Source organism: Stegostoma tigrinum, chromosome 33 (genome assembly GCF_030684315.1).
Source record: "Stegostoma tigrinum isolate sSteTig4 chromosome 33, sSteTig4.hap1, whole genome shotgun sequence".
Classification (NCBI taxonomy): domain Eukaryota; kingdom Metazoa; phylum Chordata; class Chondrichthyes; order Orectolobiformes; family Stegostomatidae; genus Stegostoma; species Stegostoma tigrinum.
In genome coordinates this window covers 37,107,428-37,130,076 of record NC_081386.1, presented here as the reverse complement: position 1 = coordinate 37,130,076, position 22,649 = coordinate 37,107,428, and the positions used below count along the sequence as shown (strand labels likewise).

The window sequence follows — 22,649 nt, the reverse complement described above, 5'->3', positions numbered from 1 at the left end:
TTTGGAATGCCACTGTATTCAGACAAGGGAGCACTCAATATGAGTGAGAGGACTTGGGGCCTTTAGCACTGGCTGAATACAAGATCCCTCAATCTGTTACTCCAGGAGAAGCCCTCCTGCTCTTGCTGTGAGTAATAAACAACGAGGACTGAACAAGATTCCATACACAGCCCAGCTGCTTCTGGAGTAATTACAGAGAGACACAGTGTTCAAGGGAGCATCTCAGCCACACCCCATGCCCCCACCCCCAATTCTGGAGATCCTTATATGAGGGCTGTGCTGGTAAGGAGGGGTTCACTTCCTGCACGGACATTTCCCTGAATCATTTTAGACCCAGGTGTAAGTGTCACAGAAAGCACAGCTGTCACCTGGAGGTTGTATCTCCCTGATACAGCAGTTCACAATGGGTTTACAGTTGACAGTTATATTACCCCATTCATTCCCAGCTTCTATCCATTAGATATCAACAATTGTCTCACATCACCCCTCACAGAATTTAAAAGCTCTGAATTCCTTACACCAATCAATGATTTATACTTATCACCTCATCACTTTGTTCAAATCTCAATCTTCTCACCCTCCGACCTCACTTATTTTCACTGCTGGGTAATCAAAACAGTTGTTTGTTTTACCTGGGGCAGCATCTTTGATGGGCAGCTGAGTGGTCTCTGTGACAGACCCACAATTCCCATCTTTAGCCAGTTTAGTTCCCTTTCCTGTTTCAGTGAAGATATAGAGTCTATCACTGCAGGCCATGCAACATCTCAGAATCTTAACTTTCATTCAGAATCTATACCTTGTGTTCTCAAAATCCTAGCTTCTTCCTGTTCCCATTTTCTGTGTTCTGTTTTCTGAGGGTCATTTTAAATAAAGACAAGAGGATCATGAAGCCAAATACAGCTTTACCAAGCAGATTCGTGTTGTATATCTAAATGACTACATTTTATTGGTGTTGTAAACACTTGAGTTCCAGGGTGGCTGACATAGACCAGAGACTCTATCAGGTTCTTCAAGGCCCAGAAGATGCAGCATTAGGGTTAGGCACTGTCACCCTGAGAATATCCGTTTAGACAATGAGAAACCTTCCCAGCTGCTCTCATCCCTTGAACCGTGGCTGCCTGTTTCAACCTGGTTGCTAGAAAGATTCATTCAAGCTGAATGCTAAAGCCCATCTCCTAACCTACAGTTTTGCTGCTGAGATTTAAAATTTACATGTCAGTTTCACATGGATTTGTGCACATGGCTTATGGGTTGTTTGATATCAGGATCATTTGAGACCTCAAGGAGGTGGTCACCATGTCTTTTTGCAAGTTACCCCAGACCCAGCTACAGGATCTTGCTCAAAGTCATGAGCACTGGTCAATGGAAAAACCAGCAATTTTTTGTGGTGCTAGTACAATGGCAGGAGCCTCAAGAGAACTACTACTTCCAGGCAGAGAATCTTTCTGGGGGAGGATTTAGAGAATCTCCAAACTGTCACAGTAGAAGGAACCCATTCAACTTTTTTCTCCTTTAAGCAGGAAGAGGAAAAAGAGTAGGCTATTCAGGCTGTTGAGCTTTCTCCACTATTAAGTACAATCAAGGCTGCTGAGGAAGACATTGGGAAGCCACCTCATCTGTTCTTTTCCCTGTCATATCGTTCATTGAAAGGGGTAATGAGAGGATTTTACAAACAAATGAACAAAGGACAAGACGTAGGGCACATCACCACTATATATAGAATTGTTGATCCCATCACAACTTAATGCCTATAGTGATGACACCCATATGTCTCAATATCAGTGATATTGAGAGATATCAGAGAATGATCAATATAAGACCATCGGCTAGAAAGTGCCACCAGTTTAGTTTCAGATTACCATATCAAATGCGACTTTTGATGCGCAAAAGGTGAATATGCTGTTGCCTCTATGATGCAAAATAAAGACAAGTGACAGAATTGTTCTTTTCTACATCACAGCAGTGAGATACAAAGAATCCAAGCTGGAAACAAGCAGACACTAACCCCTCATGGAAACAATTCCCACTTACACATGTAACCCCAAAGGAAGGAAAAATAATTCCAAGGAAAAGTAACCAAATCTAATCTCTCACCTCGGTATCACTTGTATTTTCGTGCTCAAAGATGAAGTCAGAAACAATAAAAGCAAGCAGGTAAGTGGACATCTTAGGTGTCTGTTGAAAACTCGTGACTATCCATGTCATACCATCGTCAATCATAGTTGTTTTTCCTGAAATAAAGAACAGAACTTTGTGTGTTTAAAGAATAAACTTAAAAGTGCTTGATGATTTGTAATGGATCACTTTGAAGAACTATCACTGCAGATTGATACCTGCAGCAGCAGCTCAATGCACAGAAAGATCTCATTAACTGTTTGAGGATAGATCAAAATTCATTCTCATTTTGATAGAATTGTTTGAGTAAGAAATCATGGCCAACTTATCAGAGCTTGTCCAAATTGCTTTTTAAACAAATTGTACACTTAATTTTCTGTAAGTCATTCAAAATTATTTCATTTGTTTCATTTGATGTGATTTTCTTGACCATTGTATCTTAGCAAGTTCTATGTTTATAGATTTGTACAGCACAGATGCCGTTGATCCCTCTGAATCTGTGTTGGCTGTTTCAGAAAGCAACCCAGTTAGATCCACTTCTGTTCTGTTGCCTGTATTCGCACAATGTTTCTCTACTTCAAACATGCATTCATTTCCTTTCTGAAAACTGTAACTGAATCTGTCATCACCATCAATTACATAGCATTTTGCAAATTCCAAGGACTCAGTGTATAAAAATAAAATTACTGCAGATGCTGCAAATCTGAAATGAAAACAAAAAAATGTTGGAAAAACTCAGGCAGACAGCACCTGTGGAGAGAGAAGTAAATAGGCAAAATGTAATGTCTTCTCCAGAAGCAGGAGTTATTTAATCAAGCAAGAGAATGCTGGGTGGCTTCTGCTTCAATTAAGTGTATGGAGGGAAGCTGCTTCCTCTTCCATCCCATTGAGGCCTTCAAGTGGACAATGTCTCAGCCTACCTGTAGTGGGCAGACTGCTCACTGCGTGGGAAGTCTAAACTCAAATTCAGTTGTATTTCTTCTATGAGGTCCTGGAAAGGAGATTTCTTCATTTCTTCAACCCTTTATTCCTCTCCAGTAATCTCTATCCCAACTTCACTCAGCTACGGCCACAGTCCTTCAGTGAACATCAGCTTTCCTGGGTACATCACTCCTCCTGACACTACCTGCAATATATAACTGCTGGCCTCTGATTGGGAATTCCTTGATCCCTTGAAACAGACAAGATCAGCAGGCCATTCCATAGAAGGCGTTCAGATACCCTAATTGCTCTTGAGCCGACATGCAAGACCCCCATATCCTGAGGTGGCTCAGCGGTTAGTGCTGCTGCCTTACAGCACCAGGGAGCCAGGTTCAATTCCAAGCGCAGTTTGCACATTGTCCCTGTGACTGTGTGGATTTCCTCCAGGTGCTCTAGTTTTTTTTCCCACAGTCCAAAGATGTGTGGACAGGGTGGACTGGTCAAGCTAAATTGCCCATTGTGTCTAGGGATGTGTCGGTTAGGTGGATTGGCCATGGAAAATGTAGTGTTACAGGGATGGGGGCGGGGTGAGGTGGTGGTGAGGTGTAAGACTGGGTGGGATGGTCTTGGGAGTGTTGATGTGGACTTGATGGGCCAAATTGCCTGCTTCCAAACTGTAGCGATTCTAAGATCCTGCATTAAATACCACCCAATATTTCAGGTTTGGGAGCTTTTATCAGCACAGGGTGGTTTCAGGTATATCTTCTCTTTGCTTTCTCTCTCCTAAAGGGTAGAATTTTACACTGATGTGCCGCCAGGCTTGTAAGTGAGGTTATGGAAGGCTGTAATGTTAACTGGACAGCCTTCACACTGAGCTGGACCTGTCTGTAATTTTACCCGGGCAGGCAAGGCACCACTCCTAGCCTCATTCCAGTTGAAGCCCTTAAGCAGCTGGACCTCAGTTTTGACGTTGCTGGGAAGAGTTCAGGCTTTGGGCAGGAGGACCGTGCCTAATACAAAGGTACCCCTTTTCACAGTCGGCACTTCGGACAAGATCTGCCCTACGAATGCTCTTTCCATTCACTAACCTTGCCATCAAGTCCCCAGCCATATGTGTCCCTCAACCAACTCCTCAGTAGGTCGTGACTTCCAGGCACCCACTACCCTCCGAGTGAAAAGGTGTCTTTTAACATCCCCTCTGGTCCTGCTACCAATCACCTTAAAACTATGAGCCCTGATAACTGACCTTGCTTTTGGGGAAAAACACTTCTTCCCTGTTCATTCCTCAGGCCCCTCTCTAAGGAAAACAACCATAGCCTGTTTAACCATTCCTCATTCCACAACTGTCACGGTCTGGCAACATTTTTGTCTCCTCTGTACTCGCTCTACAGCTGCTCTGTCCTTCTTATAATGCTGTGAACAGACCTGCATACAAAACTTCAGCTGTGAACAAACTAGTGCTTAACATTTCCAACATTACATCCCTGTTTTTGTATTCACTACTGTACCCAACGAAGGCAGTCATCCCATGCATCTGCTTTACTACCTTATCTACTTGTGCTGCCACTTTCAGGGAGCCATGGACATGACTTTTTACCCTCCCTAAATCTTGTGAAAGAGTCATTGGAGTTGGAGCTGCAGGAAGTTCCACGACACCTGATGAAGCCACACTGTCTCTAGGTGGAGAAGATGTGACATGTGGTGTCTGATAGACTTTGTAATTATGGTTAACTTGTAGCTATTGCCATTTTGCAATGAACTGCACCTTGTTATCAAGACAAGCACCTCATCTCATTAAAACTTCATTGTGGTTTATCCAATGATAATTAGACAGACCCTTTGACAGTCGGGAAGGGCGGATTTGTGGCAGCTCAATACCAATCACCTCATAGTCACAAACTCATTGAGCTGTACAGTGCGGAAACAGACCCTTCAGCCCAACGCGTCCACGCCAACCAGATAACCTAAACTGATCTAATCTCATTTACCAGCATTTGGTCCATAACCCTCTAAACCCTAACTACACATATACCCATTCAGATGCTCTGTAAATGCCGAAAACATTAACTCTGTTTTTCTCCTTCATAGATGCTTCCAGACCTGCTGAGCTTTTCCAGCAGCTTTGTTTTTGTTCCCAGGAACGTGAAGCTCTCGACTACCTTCACCTCAGCCCCATCCGTACAGACGAGGCGTGTCCCCCATTCCGCTTCCTGATGTCAGTGACCTGCTCCTTTTTTATTTGATGACATTGAGGGAGGGAGTGTTATCTTTAGACTATGGCTCCAAACTGTCTATATCCTTCCTGTCTTCTGTCTTATCATTGCCTGAGATCTGACCCGCTGTGGTGATGTCATCAGCAATTTTATAAAACGGAATTAGAGCTGAATTTGGCCACCCAGTGGTGAGTGTATAAGGAGGATAGTAACGGGCTGAGTACACAGATGTTAGGGCAACAGTGTTGAGGATTACTGTGAAGGAGATGCTGTTGCATATCCTTACTGATAAGCTCACATTACTTCAAGTAGGTTCTAACCAGGGTTTTGTATAATTGCAGCATAACTTTTGCATCCTTGTATTCCAGTCCTCTAGACATAAAGGCCAGCATTCCATTAGCTTTGTTGGTTATTTTCTGCAGCTGTTCATTACATTTTAAAGATCTATGCACCTGAACAAAGGACAATACAGCGCAGAACACGCCCTTCGGCCCTCGATGTTGCACCAACCTGTGAACTAATCTAAGCCCATCCCCCTACACTATCCCATCATCATCCATGTCCTTATCCAAGGACTGTTTAAATGCCCCTAATGTGGCTGAGTTAACTGCATTGGCAGGCAGGGCGTTCCACACCCTTACCACTCTCTGAGTAAAGAACTTTCCTCTGACATCTGTCGTAAATCTATCACCCCTCAATTTGTAGCTATGCCCCCTTGTACAAGCTGACATCATCATCCTCGGAAAAAGACTCTCACTGTCCACCCTATCTAATCCTCTGATCATCTTGTATAGAAGTCCCTCTGGACATCCACTGTATTTAACTTCATACCATCTAGAAAGTACGCTGATCTATCGTTTATCTGTCCAAAAAAGATAACGTCACATTGATTTACATGTGCCACAGTTTTGCTTATTCACTTAGTCTGTCAATGTCCCTTTGTAAGTTTATGCTATCATCTACACTTGATAATGCTGCCTAATTTTGTGTCATCTGCAAATTTGGAAATGTGACTTTCTATTCCACTATCTAAGTGATTAAAAAAAAATGAGTGATTGACGCCTTAACAGATTCTTGTGGGACACTGCTGATCACATTCTGTCAATTTGAGTACCTACCCATTAGCCCTATTTTCTGTTGCCTGCCACTCAACTAATTTCGAAGCCATGTCAGTAATTTTCCCCCAATTCCATGAGCTTCTACTGTAGTTAACAGTCTCTTATGTGGTACTTTATAAGATATGTTCTTGAAGTTCATATAAACGAGATCCATAAATATTCCTTTGTCCTCTTGCCTTAATCAATTCTTCAAAAAATTCAATGAGGTTTATAAGGCGCGACCTATAATGTCATGAATCCATGCTGGCTCTCCCTGACTAATTGAAAATGTTCAAGGTGTCCGGTTACCCCTTCCTTCTTTATAGACTTCAATAATTTTCCCACTACAGATGTTAGACTACCTGGTTTGTAATTCCCGGGTTTTCCTCTTTCACCCTTCTTAAAAAGTGGAGTGACTGCAACTTTCCAATCCAGTAGTTTGACTCGTACATCTAGGAAACTCTGAAAAATTATAGTTAGGGCATCTCTAATGTGCTCCTCTCCTTCCTCAACACCCTTGGGTGGAAACCATCAGGTCTCAGGGATTTGTCATTCTTTAATCTACTAACTTCTTCATTACAGATGTTTTACTTACATTAATTTTATTCAGTCACTGTTTCTAATTTACTATTAATTTCCTCAGGACATACAACAAGCTATCTTCCTTTCCTACTATAAATACTGAGGCAAAATAATTATTCAACGTTCCTGCTATTTACCCATAGTTACTGACAACTGGGTTCACTGTTTATCATCACTTATATAAATGATTTGGACGTGAACATAGAAGGTACAAATGATAAGTTTCTAGATGACACCAAAATTGGAGATGTAGTGGACAGCAAAAAGAAGAGTACAATGGGACCTTGATCAGATGGAGTTTAATTTAGATAAATATGAGGAGCTGCATTTTGAAAAGGTAGATCAGGGCAGGATTTATACACGTAGTGGTAAGGTCCTAGGGAGTGTTGCTGAACGAAGAGACTTGAAGTGCAGGTTCATAGTTCATTGAAAGTGGAGTCCCCCAGGTAGTCAGGAAAGTGAAGAATGTGTTTGGTATGCTTGCCTTTATTGGTCAGTGCATTGAGTTGGGAGGTCATGTTGTGGTTAGGCCACTTTTGGAATACTGCGTTCAATTCTGGTCTCCCTGCTAGAGGAAGAATATGAAACTTGAAAACATCCGGATAAAGTTTTTACAAGGGTGTTGCCAGAGTTGGAGGATTTGAGCTGAAACGAGATGTTGACTAGGCTGGGGCTATTTTTCCCAGAGCATTGAAGGCTGAACAGCGACTGTATAGAGGTTTATAAAAATCATGAAGGCCATGGATAGGATGAATAGCCAAAGTCTTTTCCCTGGGATGGGAGAGTCCAAAACTAGAAGGCGTAGGTTTAAGGTGAGGGGGGGGAAACATTCAAAACGGACTTAAGGGGCAACTTTTTCTCACAAAAGGTGGTGTGTATGGAATAAGCCGTCGGTGGAAATGGAGGAGGCAGGTACAATTACTACATTTAAAAGGCATCTGGATGGGTATATGAATAGGAAGGAGTCAGGGATACGGGCCAAATGCTGACAAATAGGACTGGATAAATTTAAGATATCCGGTCGGCATGGACAAGTTAGACTGAAGGGTCTCTTTCCATGCTGTACAGTTCCATGACACCACATCCTCACTTTCAGCCTTTAGTTGGCCAGCATTGTTCCTGACCACCCACTCTCCCCTTACGTAACTATAAAATTTATTCTTGTTGAAGTTTCATTGTCATCATTAGTTGATGCAGTTTACATGGATTTCAGCAAAACCTTTGAAAAATTCCCACATGGGAGACTGATAAAGAAGGTGAAAGCATATTGGGCTATGGGTGACTTGGCAAGTTGGATACAAAATTGACAGTGACAGGAGACAGAATGTGGTGGTAGAGGCCTGTTTGTTCATCTTGAGGCCAGAGACATACCACAGGGACCAGTGCTTTATTCCTTATTTTGGGTGATAGATTGAAATGATAAAAAAGAAAATGTTTGGGGTGGTGGGAAGCGAAGGATAAGTAAGTTTGCAGATGACACAAAGATTAGGTGGGTGGCTGACAGTGAGAGGGAAGGTCTTAAATGACAGAAGAATATAAACAAATAGATGGGCAGATGGAATTTAACTCTGGTAAGTGTGAGTTGATGCACTTGAAAAGAAGGAACAAGATGAGGGAGTACTCAATGAATGGCAGGGCACTCGGAAGCTCATAGAGATCTTGGGGTACTTGTCAACAGATCCCTGAAGGTGGCAGAGGAAGCTAATAGAGTGGTTAAGAAGGTATTTCAGACATTTACCTTTATCAGCCATGACATAGATTATGAGAGCAGAGACGTTTAGTTGTGGCTGTACAGAACTTTAGTCAGGCCACAGCTGGATAGTGTGTGCAGTACTGGGCATCACATTATAGGTAGAATGAGATTGCACTGGAAGGAGTGCAGAGGAGATTCACCAGGATGTTGCCTGAGACTGTGCAGTTTAGCGATGAAGTGAGTCTGGAAAAGCTCGGGTTGTTTTCTTTAGAGCAAAATTCATTGAGAGTGGATCTGATTGAGGTGTATATGATTATGAGGGGTATGGACAGGGTGAATAGAAAGCAGCTGTTCTCCTAGGTTGAAGGGTCAATAACAAGGGGGTGTAATTAACGTGAAAAACGTTAGTCCCCAGTACCGTTAGCCATTCTGGTCTCCATTTAGCCTCATTAAGTTCCCATATACTTCCAAATATCTCATCCATCCAATCTTCCAACACCAGCCAATATTCCTGCCCATTTGCAAAGTTCTTCTCTGTCTGGCTGTCATCCCTTTTCCTGCCCACATTGTGACTTCTCCAATTCCTGATCTGAGAATCTTCTGTCAATTTGTTTCACACCAAATGGAACAAAATTACCATCGTCACGATTAAATATTTTTTCACTCATGTGGTGTGAGCATTCAGATTTAAAATAATTCACAGAAATTCAAACTGTACATCACTACAGTCATTCACATCCTCAGGCTCAGAGTGTGCTCCATATGTTAGCTGTTGTGAGAGCAGAGCTATTACTGACTACGTTATTCATGGGTGAGCATAGATCTAAATTCACAGGTAAATTATCAAATCCCTCCATATTTGGACTATATTTTTGATTCCTGGAAACTGTGGATAAATGGCCATTAATGTGACAATAACCCATTCTGTCCCTCCCCCACTTCACCACCTTTACCTCACTCTACTCAACCCTTGCAAACCCTCATCCCTGTCACACAGCAGGTTTTAAAAAAAACTAATAAACACCACCAGTAAAACCACCCATGTGGCCAATGGAACATTTAGAAGCAAAGTCTGTTATGGGCAATACAAACCATCAGGAATGGGGGAGGGAGAGTAAAGGAGAGCAGGAAAGGACTAAATCAAATTGGAGTTGGAGGGGGAAATAAAACACAGTACCCCCCATGATGCCCACCTGTCCCTAAAGGGACATCATAGGACATTGTGTGCTCCCTCTCTAATGACACCCAGGTTCGAATATAACCGCAGAAGAGGGACAGGCAGTTGGCAGATACAATCCCCTCCACGGCCTGCTGCCTGGACCTGTTTACAACCAGTCTGGCCAGGCCCAGGAGCAGACCCACGAGGAGGATCATCTAACCTGCACACGCCCTTCTGCACCAGCTGTCCGAAGATCAGGAGCATGGGGCTGGTGTATCCAAAAGCACAACAAAAGATTTTAACACACAGCAGTTTTATCTGAGACACTTAATTAAAAGCACTGTTAATTGGCTTATGGAAATTGTGAAGCTGACCTTCTGGCATGTTGGAAATTGCAGTGTGTTCAGGTTTATGATACAGAGTTATGTTGAATGTTGCTTTCATTGCTGGTTCATCAAAGCACGGGAATGCTTTCCTGGCATCAGTCGGCTGCATCTGAGTTGTTGCAATGACTCTGTATTAACAAAGAAAGCAGCTCAGACATCAGTCATTGCAGGGAAATTCAAAGTGATGATATTGTATTTATATTTATCTATCATTTTCAATAATCATTTTCTCCCAACTCTTAGTTGTTATTTTAAATGGTAGTGACTCACTGAGTGAATAGGAGGAGATTGTTTGAGGATCCACCAAATAACTGATCCCCATTAGCTTCCATCAGTTGCTGCATCATTCACAGAATCTGAGATAACAAGGTGTAGAGCAGGAGGAACACAACAGGCCAAGCAGCATCAGAGGAGCAGAAATGCTGATGTTTCGGGTCAGGACCCTTCTTCAAAAATGGGGTAGGGGAAGGGGACTCTGGAATAAATAGAGAGAAGAGGAGGCGATAAAGGACAAAGGAGTGAATAAGGGAGCAGATAGGTGGAGAGAAGACAGACAGGTCAAGGAGGCAGGGATGGGGCTGGTAGGTGGGAAGTGGGGGCGGGCGTTGGTCAGTAAGGTAGGAGGAGCTGATAGGTGGGAGAAAAGACAGCAGGTCAAGGAGGCGGGGATGAGCTGGGCTGGTCTTGGGATGAGGTCTGGGGTGGGGAGATTTTGAAGCTTGCGAAGTCCACGTTGAGATCATTGGGCTGCAGGGTTCCCAAGCAAAATATGAGGTGCTGTTCCTGCAGTCTTTGGGTGGCATCGTTGTGACACTAGAGGAGGCCCAGGATGGACATGTCGTCCAAGGAGTGGGAGAGGGAGTTGAAGTGGTTCGCAACAGGGAGGTGCAGTCATTTGTCACGAAGCGAGAGTAGGTACTCCACAAAGCGGTCTCCAAGCCTTCGCTTGGTCTCCCCAATGTAGAGGAGGCCACTTCGGGTACAGTGGATAAAGTATAACACATTAGCAGATGTGCAGGTGAACATCTGTTTGATGTGGAAGGTTTTCTTGGGACCTGGGATGGGGGTGAGGGAGGAGGTGTAGGGGCAAGTGTAGCACTTCCTGAGGTTGCAGGGAAAAGTGCCGGTGGTGGTGGGGCTGGGGGAGAGTGTGGAGCGGACAAGGAAGTCACGGAGAGAGCGATCCCTCTGGAAGGCAGATAAGGGTGTGGAGGGAAAAATAGCCTTAAAGTGGGGTCAGATCGCAGGTGGTGGAAGTGGCGGAGAATGATATAATCCAGAGGTTGCTGGGGTGGTACGTGAGGACATGGGGGATTCCGTCTTTGTTGTTATTGTGGGGAGGGGAAGTGAGGGATGAGTTGCAGAAAATGCAAAAGATGCGGTCAAGGGTGTTTTGGACCACTGTGGAGGGGAAATTGCAGTCCTTGAAAAACGAGAACATCTGTTGTGTCCCGGACTGGAATGCCTAATTTCAGGTGCAGATGCAGCGGAGGCGAAAGAATTGGAAATAGGGGATGGAATTTTTGCAGGAAGGTGGCGGGAGGAGGTGTATTCTAGGTAGCTGTGGGAGTCGGTGGGCTTGAAATGGATGTCAGTTTCCAGGTTGTTGCTAGAGATAGAAACAGAGAGGTCCAGGAAGGAGAGAGAGGTATTGGAGATGGTCCAGGTAAACTTAAAGTTGGGTGGAAGGTGTTAGTAAAGTGGATGAACTGTTTGAGCTCCTCATGGGAGCACGAGGCGCCACCAATACAGTCATCATTGTAACAGAGGAAGAGATGGGGGATGGGGCCAGTGTAGCTTTGGAAGAGGGATTGTTCCACGTAACCTACAAAGAGGCAGGCATAGCTTGGGCCCATGCGGGTACCCATGGCCACCCCCTTTGTCTGTAGGAAGTGGGAGGAATTGAAGGAGAGGTTGTTAAGGGTAAAGGCAAGTTTGGTTAAGTGGATGAGGGCATTGGTGGAGGGGGACTGATGGGCCTGCGGGAGAGGAAGAAGGGGAGGGCCTTTTGGTCATCTGCATGGAGAATACAAGTACATAGGGACTGGACGTCCATGGTGAAGATGAGGTGTTGAGGACCAGGGAATCGGAAGTTTTGGAGCAGGTGGAAGGTGTGGGTGTTGTCACGGACGTAGGTGGGGAGATGATGTTTTGGTGGTCAGGGGTGGGATCATGATCAAGGTGGCAGTAGGAGGAGGTGTCAGAGAGTTGGCGCATGGCCTCAGCGATGTAGAAGTCATTGCACACACCACAACTGCACCTCTCTTGTCCCCGGGTTTTGTAGTGAGGTTACGGTTGGAGCGGAGGGCTGTATGTTCTGTGGGGGAGAGTTTGGAGTGGGTGAGAGGGGTGGAGATGTTGAGGCGATTGATGTCTCGATGGCACTTGGAGATGAAGAGGTCGAGGGAGGATAGGAGGCCCTCTCCCTATCCCAGGAGTGCCTGATGGAGACAGTGTCAGGGGGCTTTATAGATCATAGAATCCCTACACTGTGGAAATAGGCCCTTCAGCCCAACAAGTCCACACTGACACCTGGAGCAGCCCACCTGACCCAGCCCCCTATAACATACCTAAGCTACACACAATGAGCAATTTAACATGGCCAATCCACATAGCCTGCACATCTTTTGACTGTAGGAGGAAGCCCATGCAGTCACAGAGAGAATATGCAAACTCCACACACAGTTGCCAAAGGGTGGAATCAAACCCGGGTCCCTGGCCCTGTGAGGTAGCAGTGCTAACCACTGAGCCACCGTGCTGCTAAGATTTTTTGTCTTGATTTTTTCTTTTCTATCTTTCATTTAAAAGAGTAAAGGAGCAGAAACCTCTCATCCATATTCAACCCATCCCTGCCCTGTCCTAAATACCTCTCTTCAAGGAGGAAAGAAGTAGGAATGTTGTGCAATTGGTCTAATATGTCATTTGGAAAGTGACAGTGTTCAGAAGTTAGTCATGACATATTTAGAAAATCATAAAACAATCAGTGATGTCATATTGATGCCACTGGCCAAGAGTCTGGAGGCCAATGGACTGAGAGCATGGGTTCCAATTCATTGATAGAAAAATCCAACAGTTTGACTAATATCAACTGAGGAAGGAAATCAGCTGACCTTACTTGCTCTGGGCTACATGTGACTCCAGACCCTCATCAATATGGGTTACTATTAACCACTCTCTGAATGGCTGAGCAAGCCACTTAGTTGTACCAAAACATTACAGAAAACTTAATAAAGAATAAAACTGGATGTGCCTTCTGACATCGACTTTGGCACCAGAAACTAGACCAGCAAACACTGCCCTGTTAACCCTGCAAACTCCTCCTTATTAGCATCTGGAAGCTAATGCCCAGATTGGGAAAACCTGACATTGTCAGGTATGATTCTGTAAGTATGTCAGGTCGGCACAACATCGAGGGCCGAAGGGCCTGTACTGTGCTGTAACGTTCTATGTTCTATGTTCTATGTCCTATGACTGACAATGTCCCAGACACCACCATCATCATTCCTGGATATGTCCTGCCTCACCAGCAGGACAAACCCAGCAGAGGTGGCAGCACAGTGGTTTACAGCCAGGAGGGAGATGCCCTCCGAGTCCTCTACATTTTGCCATAACCCACGAAGACTCGCAACATCAGATCAAATATGGACAATGCAACTTCCTGCTGATTACCCATGCAAGATGCACTGCAGAAATTCACCGAGGATCCTTAGACAGCACCTTCTAAACCCACAACCACTTACATTGAGAAGGATAAGCGCAGCAGATACATGGGAACACCACCCTCTACAGGTTCTCCTGAAACCCTGAACATCCTTCTTAATAGCAGTGTGCATATCCCCACACAGCACAGACTGCAGCAGTTCAAGAAGTCACCTCACCAACGCCTTCTCAGACCAATCAGAGATGAGCAATAAATGTTGGCCCAATCAGTGACGTCAACATTTCGTGAAAGAATGAAAAAAATCACTGTGATATGAATGGAAATTGTAATAGGCAATTTGTGAGAGATTTTCAAGGGTGTAACAAAAAAGGATTGCATGGACGTTGCACATTTGGATCTCCAAAAGGCATGCGATAAGGTGTCACATCAAGGTTCATGTAATTAGCATGGATAGAGGACTGGCTAGCTAACAATAAAGTAACAGGCATGGTAACTCCAGCTCCAACAGTCTTAGACACACCTGTTCCCACGATCACTGCTACAGAAATCAGATCGGTCTTCCTGGGAGTAAACCCAAAGGAAAGTGATGGGCTGAGATGGTGTCCCCGGCCACACACTCATATCCTGTGCAGACCAACTGGTGGAGATATTTACTGACAACTTCGTCCTCTCCCCTACTACAAGCCAGAGTTTTCACCCACTTCAAGAAGACCACCATCATCCCCATCCCAAAGAAAGCACATGCAATGTGCCTTAATGACTACTGCCCAGTGGCTCTGGCCTCCAAAAGCATAAAGGGCTTCAAGAAGCTGGTCATGGCTAACATCAACTCCAGTTTCCCAACCTGCCTCAATCCCCTACACTTTGCATACCAGAGTAACAGGTCCACAGCAGACACCATATGCCTAGCCCTACACTTATCCTGAAACATCTGGACATCAGGACACCTAAATCAGACTCCTACTCATCAACTACAGCTCTGCTTTCAACACCATTATCCCCTCCAGACTGATCTCAAAGCTCCATGACCTTGGTCCCTGCTCCGCCCTCTGTAACTGGATCCTCAGCTTTCTGACCCACAGACCGCAATCAGTGAGGATACGTAACTGCACCCCGTCCACAATAACACTCAACACTGGAGCTCCCCAAGAATGTGTCCTCAGTCCCCTACGGTACTCCCTGTACATCCACAACTGTGTTGCCAAATTCTGAATGAGTGCTATCTACAAGTTCGCTGTCGACACCACTTAGTGGGTTAGATTTCTAACAACAATGAGTCAAAATACAGAAAGAAGATAGAGGGCTTGGTCACATGGTGCAATGAGAACAGCCTCTCTCAACACTGGCAGAATTAAAGAACGGATCATTGATTTCAGAAAGAGAGGAGGAGAACACACCCCTATCTACATCAATGGAGCTGAGGTTGAGAGTGTAGAGAGTATCAAGTTCCTCGGAGTGACAATAACCGCTGGCCTACCCTGGACTTCCCATATAGACATGACTGTCAAGAAGGCAAAACAACGTATCTTCTTCCTCAGCAACTCAGGAACTTTGGAACATCCATGAGGTCTCTCACCAAATTCTATAGGTGCACCATTGAAAGTGTACTGTCCGGGTGCATAACAGCCTGATATTGCAACTGTTCTGCCCAGGACCTTAAGAAGTTACAGAAGGTGGTGTGCACAGCCCAAATCATCACGGGAGCCAACCTTCCATCCATGGATTCCATTTACATGGCTCGCTGCTGCAGAAAGGCTGCCAACATCGTCCCCAACAAAGACCCATCACAACCCAGTAATGATCTCCCACAGCCTCTTCCGTTAGGCAGAAAATACAGACGTCTGATTACACGCACTAACAAGTTCAGGAACAGCTTCTTCCTGGCCATTATCTGACTGATGAATAGACTGTCTGGCCTCAAACAATGCTGATCTTGCTAACATTGATCTCAGCTAGTGCACACCCTGTGCAATGTAACCTGTATGCCTCTGTCTAAGTATTTTTGATCTGTGCTTCCTTGCTCACTATGATCTGCCTGCACCACTCATAAACAATGCTTTTCACTGTACTTTGGTACATTTGACAATAAATCAATCATTCAGTTTAACATCAGGCTACTGTGTCAATTTCAGATTGGCTAACTACAACAACAAAATGCCACAAGGATTAGTGCTGGAGTGAGCAACAAGGTGTAAAGCCCACAAAGGGAGAAGCAACTGAGTGGGTACATCTTGCTGAGTCAGAACATTATGTGGGTAATTGTAAGATTATTCTCTTTGACGGGAAAAATATAAAAACAGAATATTATGTTAATGGAGAAAGCCTGCAGACTTCTGTGGTACAGAGGAATCTGGGTATCCTGGTAAATAAACCTCAGAAAACTAACAGGCAAGTAAAGCATGTTTCCATGCTGTAATGACTTGATACATGTGATGTCATGTTTATTGCAAGAGGGCTGAAGTATAATAACTGGGAAGCATTGGAACAACTGTACTGAGTAATGGTAAGACTACATATGAAACACTGTGTATAGTTTTGGTCTCCCTATCCAAGAAGGAATTTACTCTGATTAGAGACAGGTTAGAGCAGGTTCAGTCAGGTTTCTTGGAATGAAGGAAAGGCTCAGTAAATTGGGCCTCATTGAGCTTTAGAAGAATGGGAGATGATTTAATTTAGGGGAGTTTGCCAACTGGATACAAAATTGGGTTGAAGGTAAGAGATAGAAGGTGGTGGTAGAGGGCTGTTCTTCAGACTGGAGACCTGTGACCAGCGAATCAGTGCTGAGTCAACTGCTTTTTGTAATTTATTTAAATGAATTGGATGTGAATATAGACGGTATGGTTACTAAGTTTGCAGATGACACCAATATTGGTCATGTAGTGGGCAGGGAACAAGGTTATCTCAGAGTACAATGGGACCTTCAACAGATGGGCCAATGGACAGAGGTGTGACAGATGGAGTTTGATTTACATAAATGTGAGATGTTGCATTTTGGTAAGATAAAACCAGGGCAGGACTTTAACAGCTAATGGTAGGGCCCTAGGGATTGTTGCAGAATAAAGAGAACCAAGGATTCATGTAGACAGGGTGGTGAAGAAGGCGTTTGGCACGCTTGTCTTTATTGGTCAGTGCACTGAGTATGGGAGTTGGGACATCATGTTGCAGCTGTACAGGGCATTGATGAGGCCACTTTTAGAATACAGCATTCAATTCTGGTCTCCTTGCTACAGGAAAGATGTTGTTAAATTTGAAAGAGTTCAGAAATGAATTGAAAGGATGTTGCTGGGATTGGAGGCTTTGAGTTATCGGGAGAGGCTGAATAGACTGGGCATTTTTCCTATGAAGCATCGGAAGCTGAGGGGTTACCTTATAGAGGTTTATAAAATCATGAGGGGCATGTTTAAACTGAATAGCCAAGGTCTTTTTCCCAGGGTTGGAGAGTCCAACACTGGAAGCATAGATTTAAGGTGAGAGGGGGAAGATTTACAAGGGATCTGAGGGACAACTCCGTCACACAAAGTATGGTGCATGCATGGAACAAACTGCCAGAAGAGGGCAGCACGGTGGCTCAGTGGTTAGCACTGCAGCCTCACAGCACCAGGGACCTGGGTTTGATTCCAGCCAGGGCCAACTGTCTGTGTGGAGTTTGTACATTCTCCCAGCGTCTGCATGGGTTTCCTCCGGGTGCTCCAGTTTCCTCCCACAGTCCAAAGATGTGCAGGCTCGGTGGATTGGCCATGCTAAATTGCACGTAGTGTTCAGGGATGTGTAAATTAGGAGGGTTATAAGGGGATGGGTCTAGGTGGGATGCTCCAAGAGTCGGTGTGGACTTGTTGGGCTGAAGGGCCTGTTTCCACACAGTAGGGGATCTATGATCTATGGGGATCTATGGAAAGTAGTGATACATTTACTATATTTAAGAGGCATCTTGATGATTACATGTATAAGACGGGTTTAGAGGGACATGGGCCGAGTGCTGACAGATGGGAATAGATCAGTTTAGGATGTCTGGTCAGCACAGATGAGTTGGACCAAAGGATCTGTTTCTGTGCTGTATGACTCTGTGGCTGTAAGTATAAAATTGTGTAAGACCTAGATGGGCTGAATATTGAGAACTAGGGGACACAGTTTAAAATAAATACCTTCAAATAATCTTTCAGTCTTCCCTGGACTCACGGAGGTGCCAGAAGACTGGAGAATTGCAAACATTCAGGCCTTCTTCGAGAAAAGTTGAGGAAGGCATGGTGGCTCAGGGACCTGGGTTTGATTCCATCCTCGGGCAACTGTCTATGCAGAGTTTGCACATTCTCCCTGTGTCTGTGTGGGTTTCCTCCGGTTGCTCCGGTTTCCTTCCACAGTCCAAAGATGTCCAGGTTAGGTGGATTGGCCGTGCCAAGTTGTCCATAATCTCCAGGGCTATACAGACTAGATGGATTAGCCAGGGTTACAGGATGAGGGTAGGGGGTTGAGTCTGGCTGGGCTGCTATTGACTTGATAGGCCAAATGACCTGCTTCTATACTGTAGGAATTCTATAATTCTATTAAAATGTTGTAAGGATAATACCAGCAATTGAAGATAAGTCAATTTAACTTTGGTGGCAAGGAAACTTCTAGAAGCAGTTAATCAGGATAGTACTAGTAGTTAAATGGACAGAGTTGGGTTGCTTGAATACAGTCAGCACAGATTTCTAAAGAGGCAGTTGAGGTTAGCTATCTTGCTGGTTTTTGAAGAGGTGACAGAAAGGCATCATGGGGGTAACACTATCTTTGCACTACATGGATTTTTAGAAGGTATTTAATATATTGCCACACAGCAGACTTATGAGGAAAGTTATAGGTTATGGTGTAAAAGTAACAACAGCAACATGGATACTCATGGAGTGACAGAAAACAGTAATGGTCAATGGATACTTTTCAGGCTAGAAGAAGGTTTGACATGGAATTCACCAGTACTGGGATCCTTACTTTTCCTGACCTATATTAATGATCTGGACCATGGTGTGCATGGGACAATTTCAAAGTTTGCACATGACACTAAACTTGAAAGAATTGTAAACTGTGAGGAAGGAAGTGTGAACACCGAAAGGACATTGACAAGCTAGTAGAGTAAGCAGATAGATGACAAATGAGGTTCAATGCTGAGAATTGGGAGGTGATGAACTTTGGTCAGAAGAACATTGAAAGACATTTAAAAAAGGGGTTAAATTCTAAGAGATAATGGGAACTGCAGATGCTGGAGAATCCAAGATAACAAAGTGTGTTCATCCAGCTCCACACTTTATTAAATTCTAAGAGGCATGCGTGAGCTGAGAAGACTGGATGGATATGAGCACAGGTCATTGATAATGGCAGGATGGATGGAGACAGCAGTTAAGAAAGCATATAGAGTCCTCAGCTTTATTAGTATGGGCACTGAGTACAGGAGCAGGGATCAAAATCCTTGAATTCCCTTCTGAAGTGCATTGTGGATCTACATACAGCTCATGGACTACAGCGGTTGAAGAAACCCCTTCACTGCTACTTTCTCAAAGGCAATTAGGGAGGGGCAATAAATGCTGGTCCAGCCAATGACACCCAGATGTCGTGAGTGAGGAACAAAGAGGTAATGTTGAACTTGTATAAAATGTTTGTCAGACCTCAGATGGAATATTGTGTACAGTTCTGGGCGCCTCATTATAGGAAGGATGTTAAAGCATTGGAGAGAGTGTAGAAACAGTTTACAAAAATGGTTCCAGAAATCAGAAACTTCAGTAATGAGAATGGACTGAAGAAGTGGAGTCTGTTTTCCTTGAAGAGAAAAAGGCTGAGAGGAGAGCTGGACAGAGTAGGTAGGATGAAGCTTTTCCCATTCATAAAAGAAAATGGAAGAAGAGGACATAGATTTAAAGTGATTTGCAAATGAAGCAAGGGTGATTCAAGGAAAAGTCTTTTCACCCAGTGAGTCACTATGGTATGAAAGGAAACAGCAATCCTTACCTGGTCTGGCCCTTGTGACTACAGATCCACAGCAACTTGGTTGACTCTTAACTGCCATCTGGGCAATGAATGCTGGCCTCGCAAGAGATGCCCTCGTCCCGTGAAGCAATAAAGAAAACAAACCTCCTGGAAATGTGCTTAAGGCAGGTTCAACTGAGACTTTCAAAGCCCATTGGATGATCATTTGGACAGAAATGGTATGCTGGGATATGAGGAAACAGGCAGGACATTAGCTATAGATGATAGAACCAGCGCCAGCAGAATGGGCTGAAAGGCAATGTTCTGCTCCTTAACAATTCCCTGATTGTGTGTAGATAGGGGCGTCCCATGTCGGGTGGAGATGGGAGTGAATACTTTCTCTGAAAGGGTCAGTAGTCTTTAGAGTTCCAATCCTTAGTGAGCAGTGGTCACTGAGTCACCAAATATAGTTAAAGCTGACTGAGACTGATTTTACATTGACAATGGTGAGGTCTGGGTGTTGTTTAGGGCTACGGAACAGGAACGTGGAGTTTAGATGACGAGGGGAGCCATGATGTTATTGCATGGTGGATTAAGCACGGTGGCTCAGTGCTTAGTATTGCAGCCTCACAGCACCAGGGACCCAGTCTTGATTCCGCCCTTAGGTGACTGTGTGGAGTTTGCACATTCTCCCTATGTCTGCGTGGGTTTCCTCTAGGTGCTCCAGTTTCCTCCCACAGTCCAAAGATGTGCAGGCTAGGGTGGATTGGCCATGGGAAATTGTCCTGCAGTGCCCAGGGATGTGCAGGTTAGGGTGGATTGGCCGTGCTAAATTGCCCGTAGTTTCAGGGGTGTGTGGGTTATAGGGGGATGGGTGTGGGTGGGATACTCTGAGGGTCGGCTTGGATTTGTTGGGCCGAAGGATCTGTTTCCACACTGTAAGGACTCTGTGGTTAGGCTGAATGGCCTCCTCCTCCTGTTATGAGACACGATGGTGCCCTATCTCTCCCTCTGAGGCAGCACCTGGTGGAAGAGGATGATAGGAGAGAGAAAGAACGAAGGGGCAATGGCTCAGCCCTGTTCATAGGGAAACTCTCTGGCACTGTTTCCAAGTTTTATACCGAATGCGGTTCGCTGCCGAGTTCCTCCTGCGGTGCCACGTTTCAGTGCGAACAGCCGTGGACACGGCTCGGGCTTTGCTGATGCCGGGATCGACTTGGGACAGAGACCAACTGATTGTGGGGGAGGGGGCGGAGTACGGGGGGGTGGATAGAGCAGGGCAGCCCGGATTGTGTGGGTAGAAGTGGAAGGACCGAGTGGTCTCCTGTTATCTCACTGCTCCCAGTGAAATAGCACGATATCAGGTTTGGGATCTGGGCCGGGATCTCCCCTAGATTTTGCTGGGATTTTTACTGCTCGATGGGCCGAGCGGTCTCGGAGCCCGGGCACACTCACCTGGTATGGCCGGTCTCATTGACATACTGGCTCCGGTAAAATCCCGACAGATCATCCGCTAAAGCGCCTTCGAACTGGGTATGGAGGGAGTAGCGTGTCCCGGGGGAGAGGGGCTCCTGGAGCATGATCACCAGGAACTGAGTCTCATTCTGCAGCCAGTATTTGTGCAGGGCCGGGGCAGGAGGGGAGCCGGCCCCTACAACCTCCAGCTCGGGTTCCATCACTTTCAGCTTGTGGCTGTGCAGCAGGATCAGCTTCGTCTTCCGTTCGCAGCGGAAATAAACCGTGGAGTTGCCGGTGAAATAGTAACTTTTCACCGGGTCCTTGTCCAGCCGCGGCCACAGGGTCACCTCATAGTGATCGGGCACCAAATCCCCGGGCAGCCGGTACCTGTCCCAGGGCTTGACTGGGGGCACGGTGCCGGGACTGTCCGTCGCTGGGGGCACGGTGCCAGGACTGTCCGTCGCTGGGGGCACGGTGCCGGGACTGTCCGTCGCTGGGGGCACGGTGCCGGGACTGTCCGTCGCTGGGGGCACGGTGCTGGCCCCGGGACGGTCAGGCTGATTTACCCCCGAGGTGTTGGCCTTCTCTTGAGCATAAACCACGGCCAGGGCGATAATGGTAGCGGCGGCAGCGACTGCGAGCACGATCGCGGCGCCTAGAACCGCTTTACTGATAAAAAATCCCTTCCCCATCCCGGCCCAGAAAGTTCAGAAGTGGAATAGCGGGCGGCTGAGCGGAAAGTTGGTTTTTATTGGAGCCGGGTTAATGGTTGAGTGATTAACGGAGAGTGCACTCCCCCCTGGTCTGTGCCGAGCTGTGACTGCAAAACATCTGGATTCCTTTTCTGACCGATGTTGAAACTTGAATCCGAACAGCAACTCATTGCGAACTCCTTCTGGAAGCTGAATGTGGGCAGAGAGAGAGAGTGGACTGACACTGCACTGAGGCTTGACACCTCGGCAGTTTGCGTTAGGGGGGCGGGGATGTTTGAATTGGTTTGCGGGGTATATGGGTGTCGCTGCCTGGGCCACTATTTGTTGTCCTTGAGAAGGTGGTGTCAGCTGCTTTCTTCAACCGCTGCAGTCCTCCTGCTCTGGGCCATTAGGGAGGAAATTCCAGGATATTTACCCAGCGACAGCAAAGGAACAGTGATATATTTCCAAGTCAGGATGGTGAGGGGCTTGGAGGGGAGCTTGAATGTGACGGTGTTCCCATGTATCTGCTGCTCTTGCCCTTCTAGACTGAAGTGGTCATGAAGATAGTAGGAACTGCAGATGCTGGAGAATCTGTGATAACAAAGTGTGAGGCTGGATGAACACAGCAGGCCCAGCAGCATCTCAGGAGCACAAAAGCTGACGTTTCGGGCCTAGACCCAGCTGCTTGGCCTGCTGTGTTCATCCAGCTCCACACTTTGTTATCATGGGTTTGGA

General features: G+C 45.6%; 1 protein-coding gene across 1 annotated transcript in view; it reads right to left on the bottom strand.

Annotated features, from left to right (window-relative positions):
• anpepb.1 (alanyl (membrane) aminopeptidase b, tandem duplicate 1) overlaps nucleotides 1–21,949 on the bottom strand; it is a 48,164-nt gene extending 26,215 nt beyond the window's left edge. Inside the window, exons 1-3 of the mRNA XM_059639265.1 lie at nucleotides 21,217–21,949; nucleotides 10,155–10,294; nucleotides 2,095–2,231 (exon numbers count right to left, since the gene is read on the bottom strand). Coding sequence (XP_059495248.1) covers nucleotides 2,095–2,231; nucleotides 10,155–10,294; nucleotides 21,217–21,911 — 972 coding nt within the window. The 5' untranslated portion in view covers nucleotides 21,912–21,949. The remainder of the gene's footprint in view (nucleotides 1–2,094; nucleotides 2,232–10,154; nucleotides 10,295–21,216) is intronic.
• Between the last annotated feature and the right edge of the window lie 700 nt (nucleotides 21,950–22,649).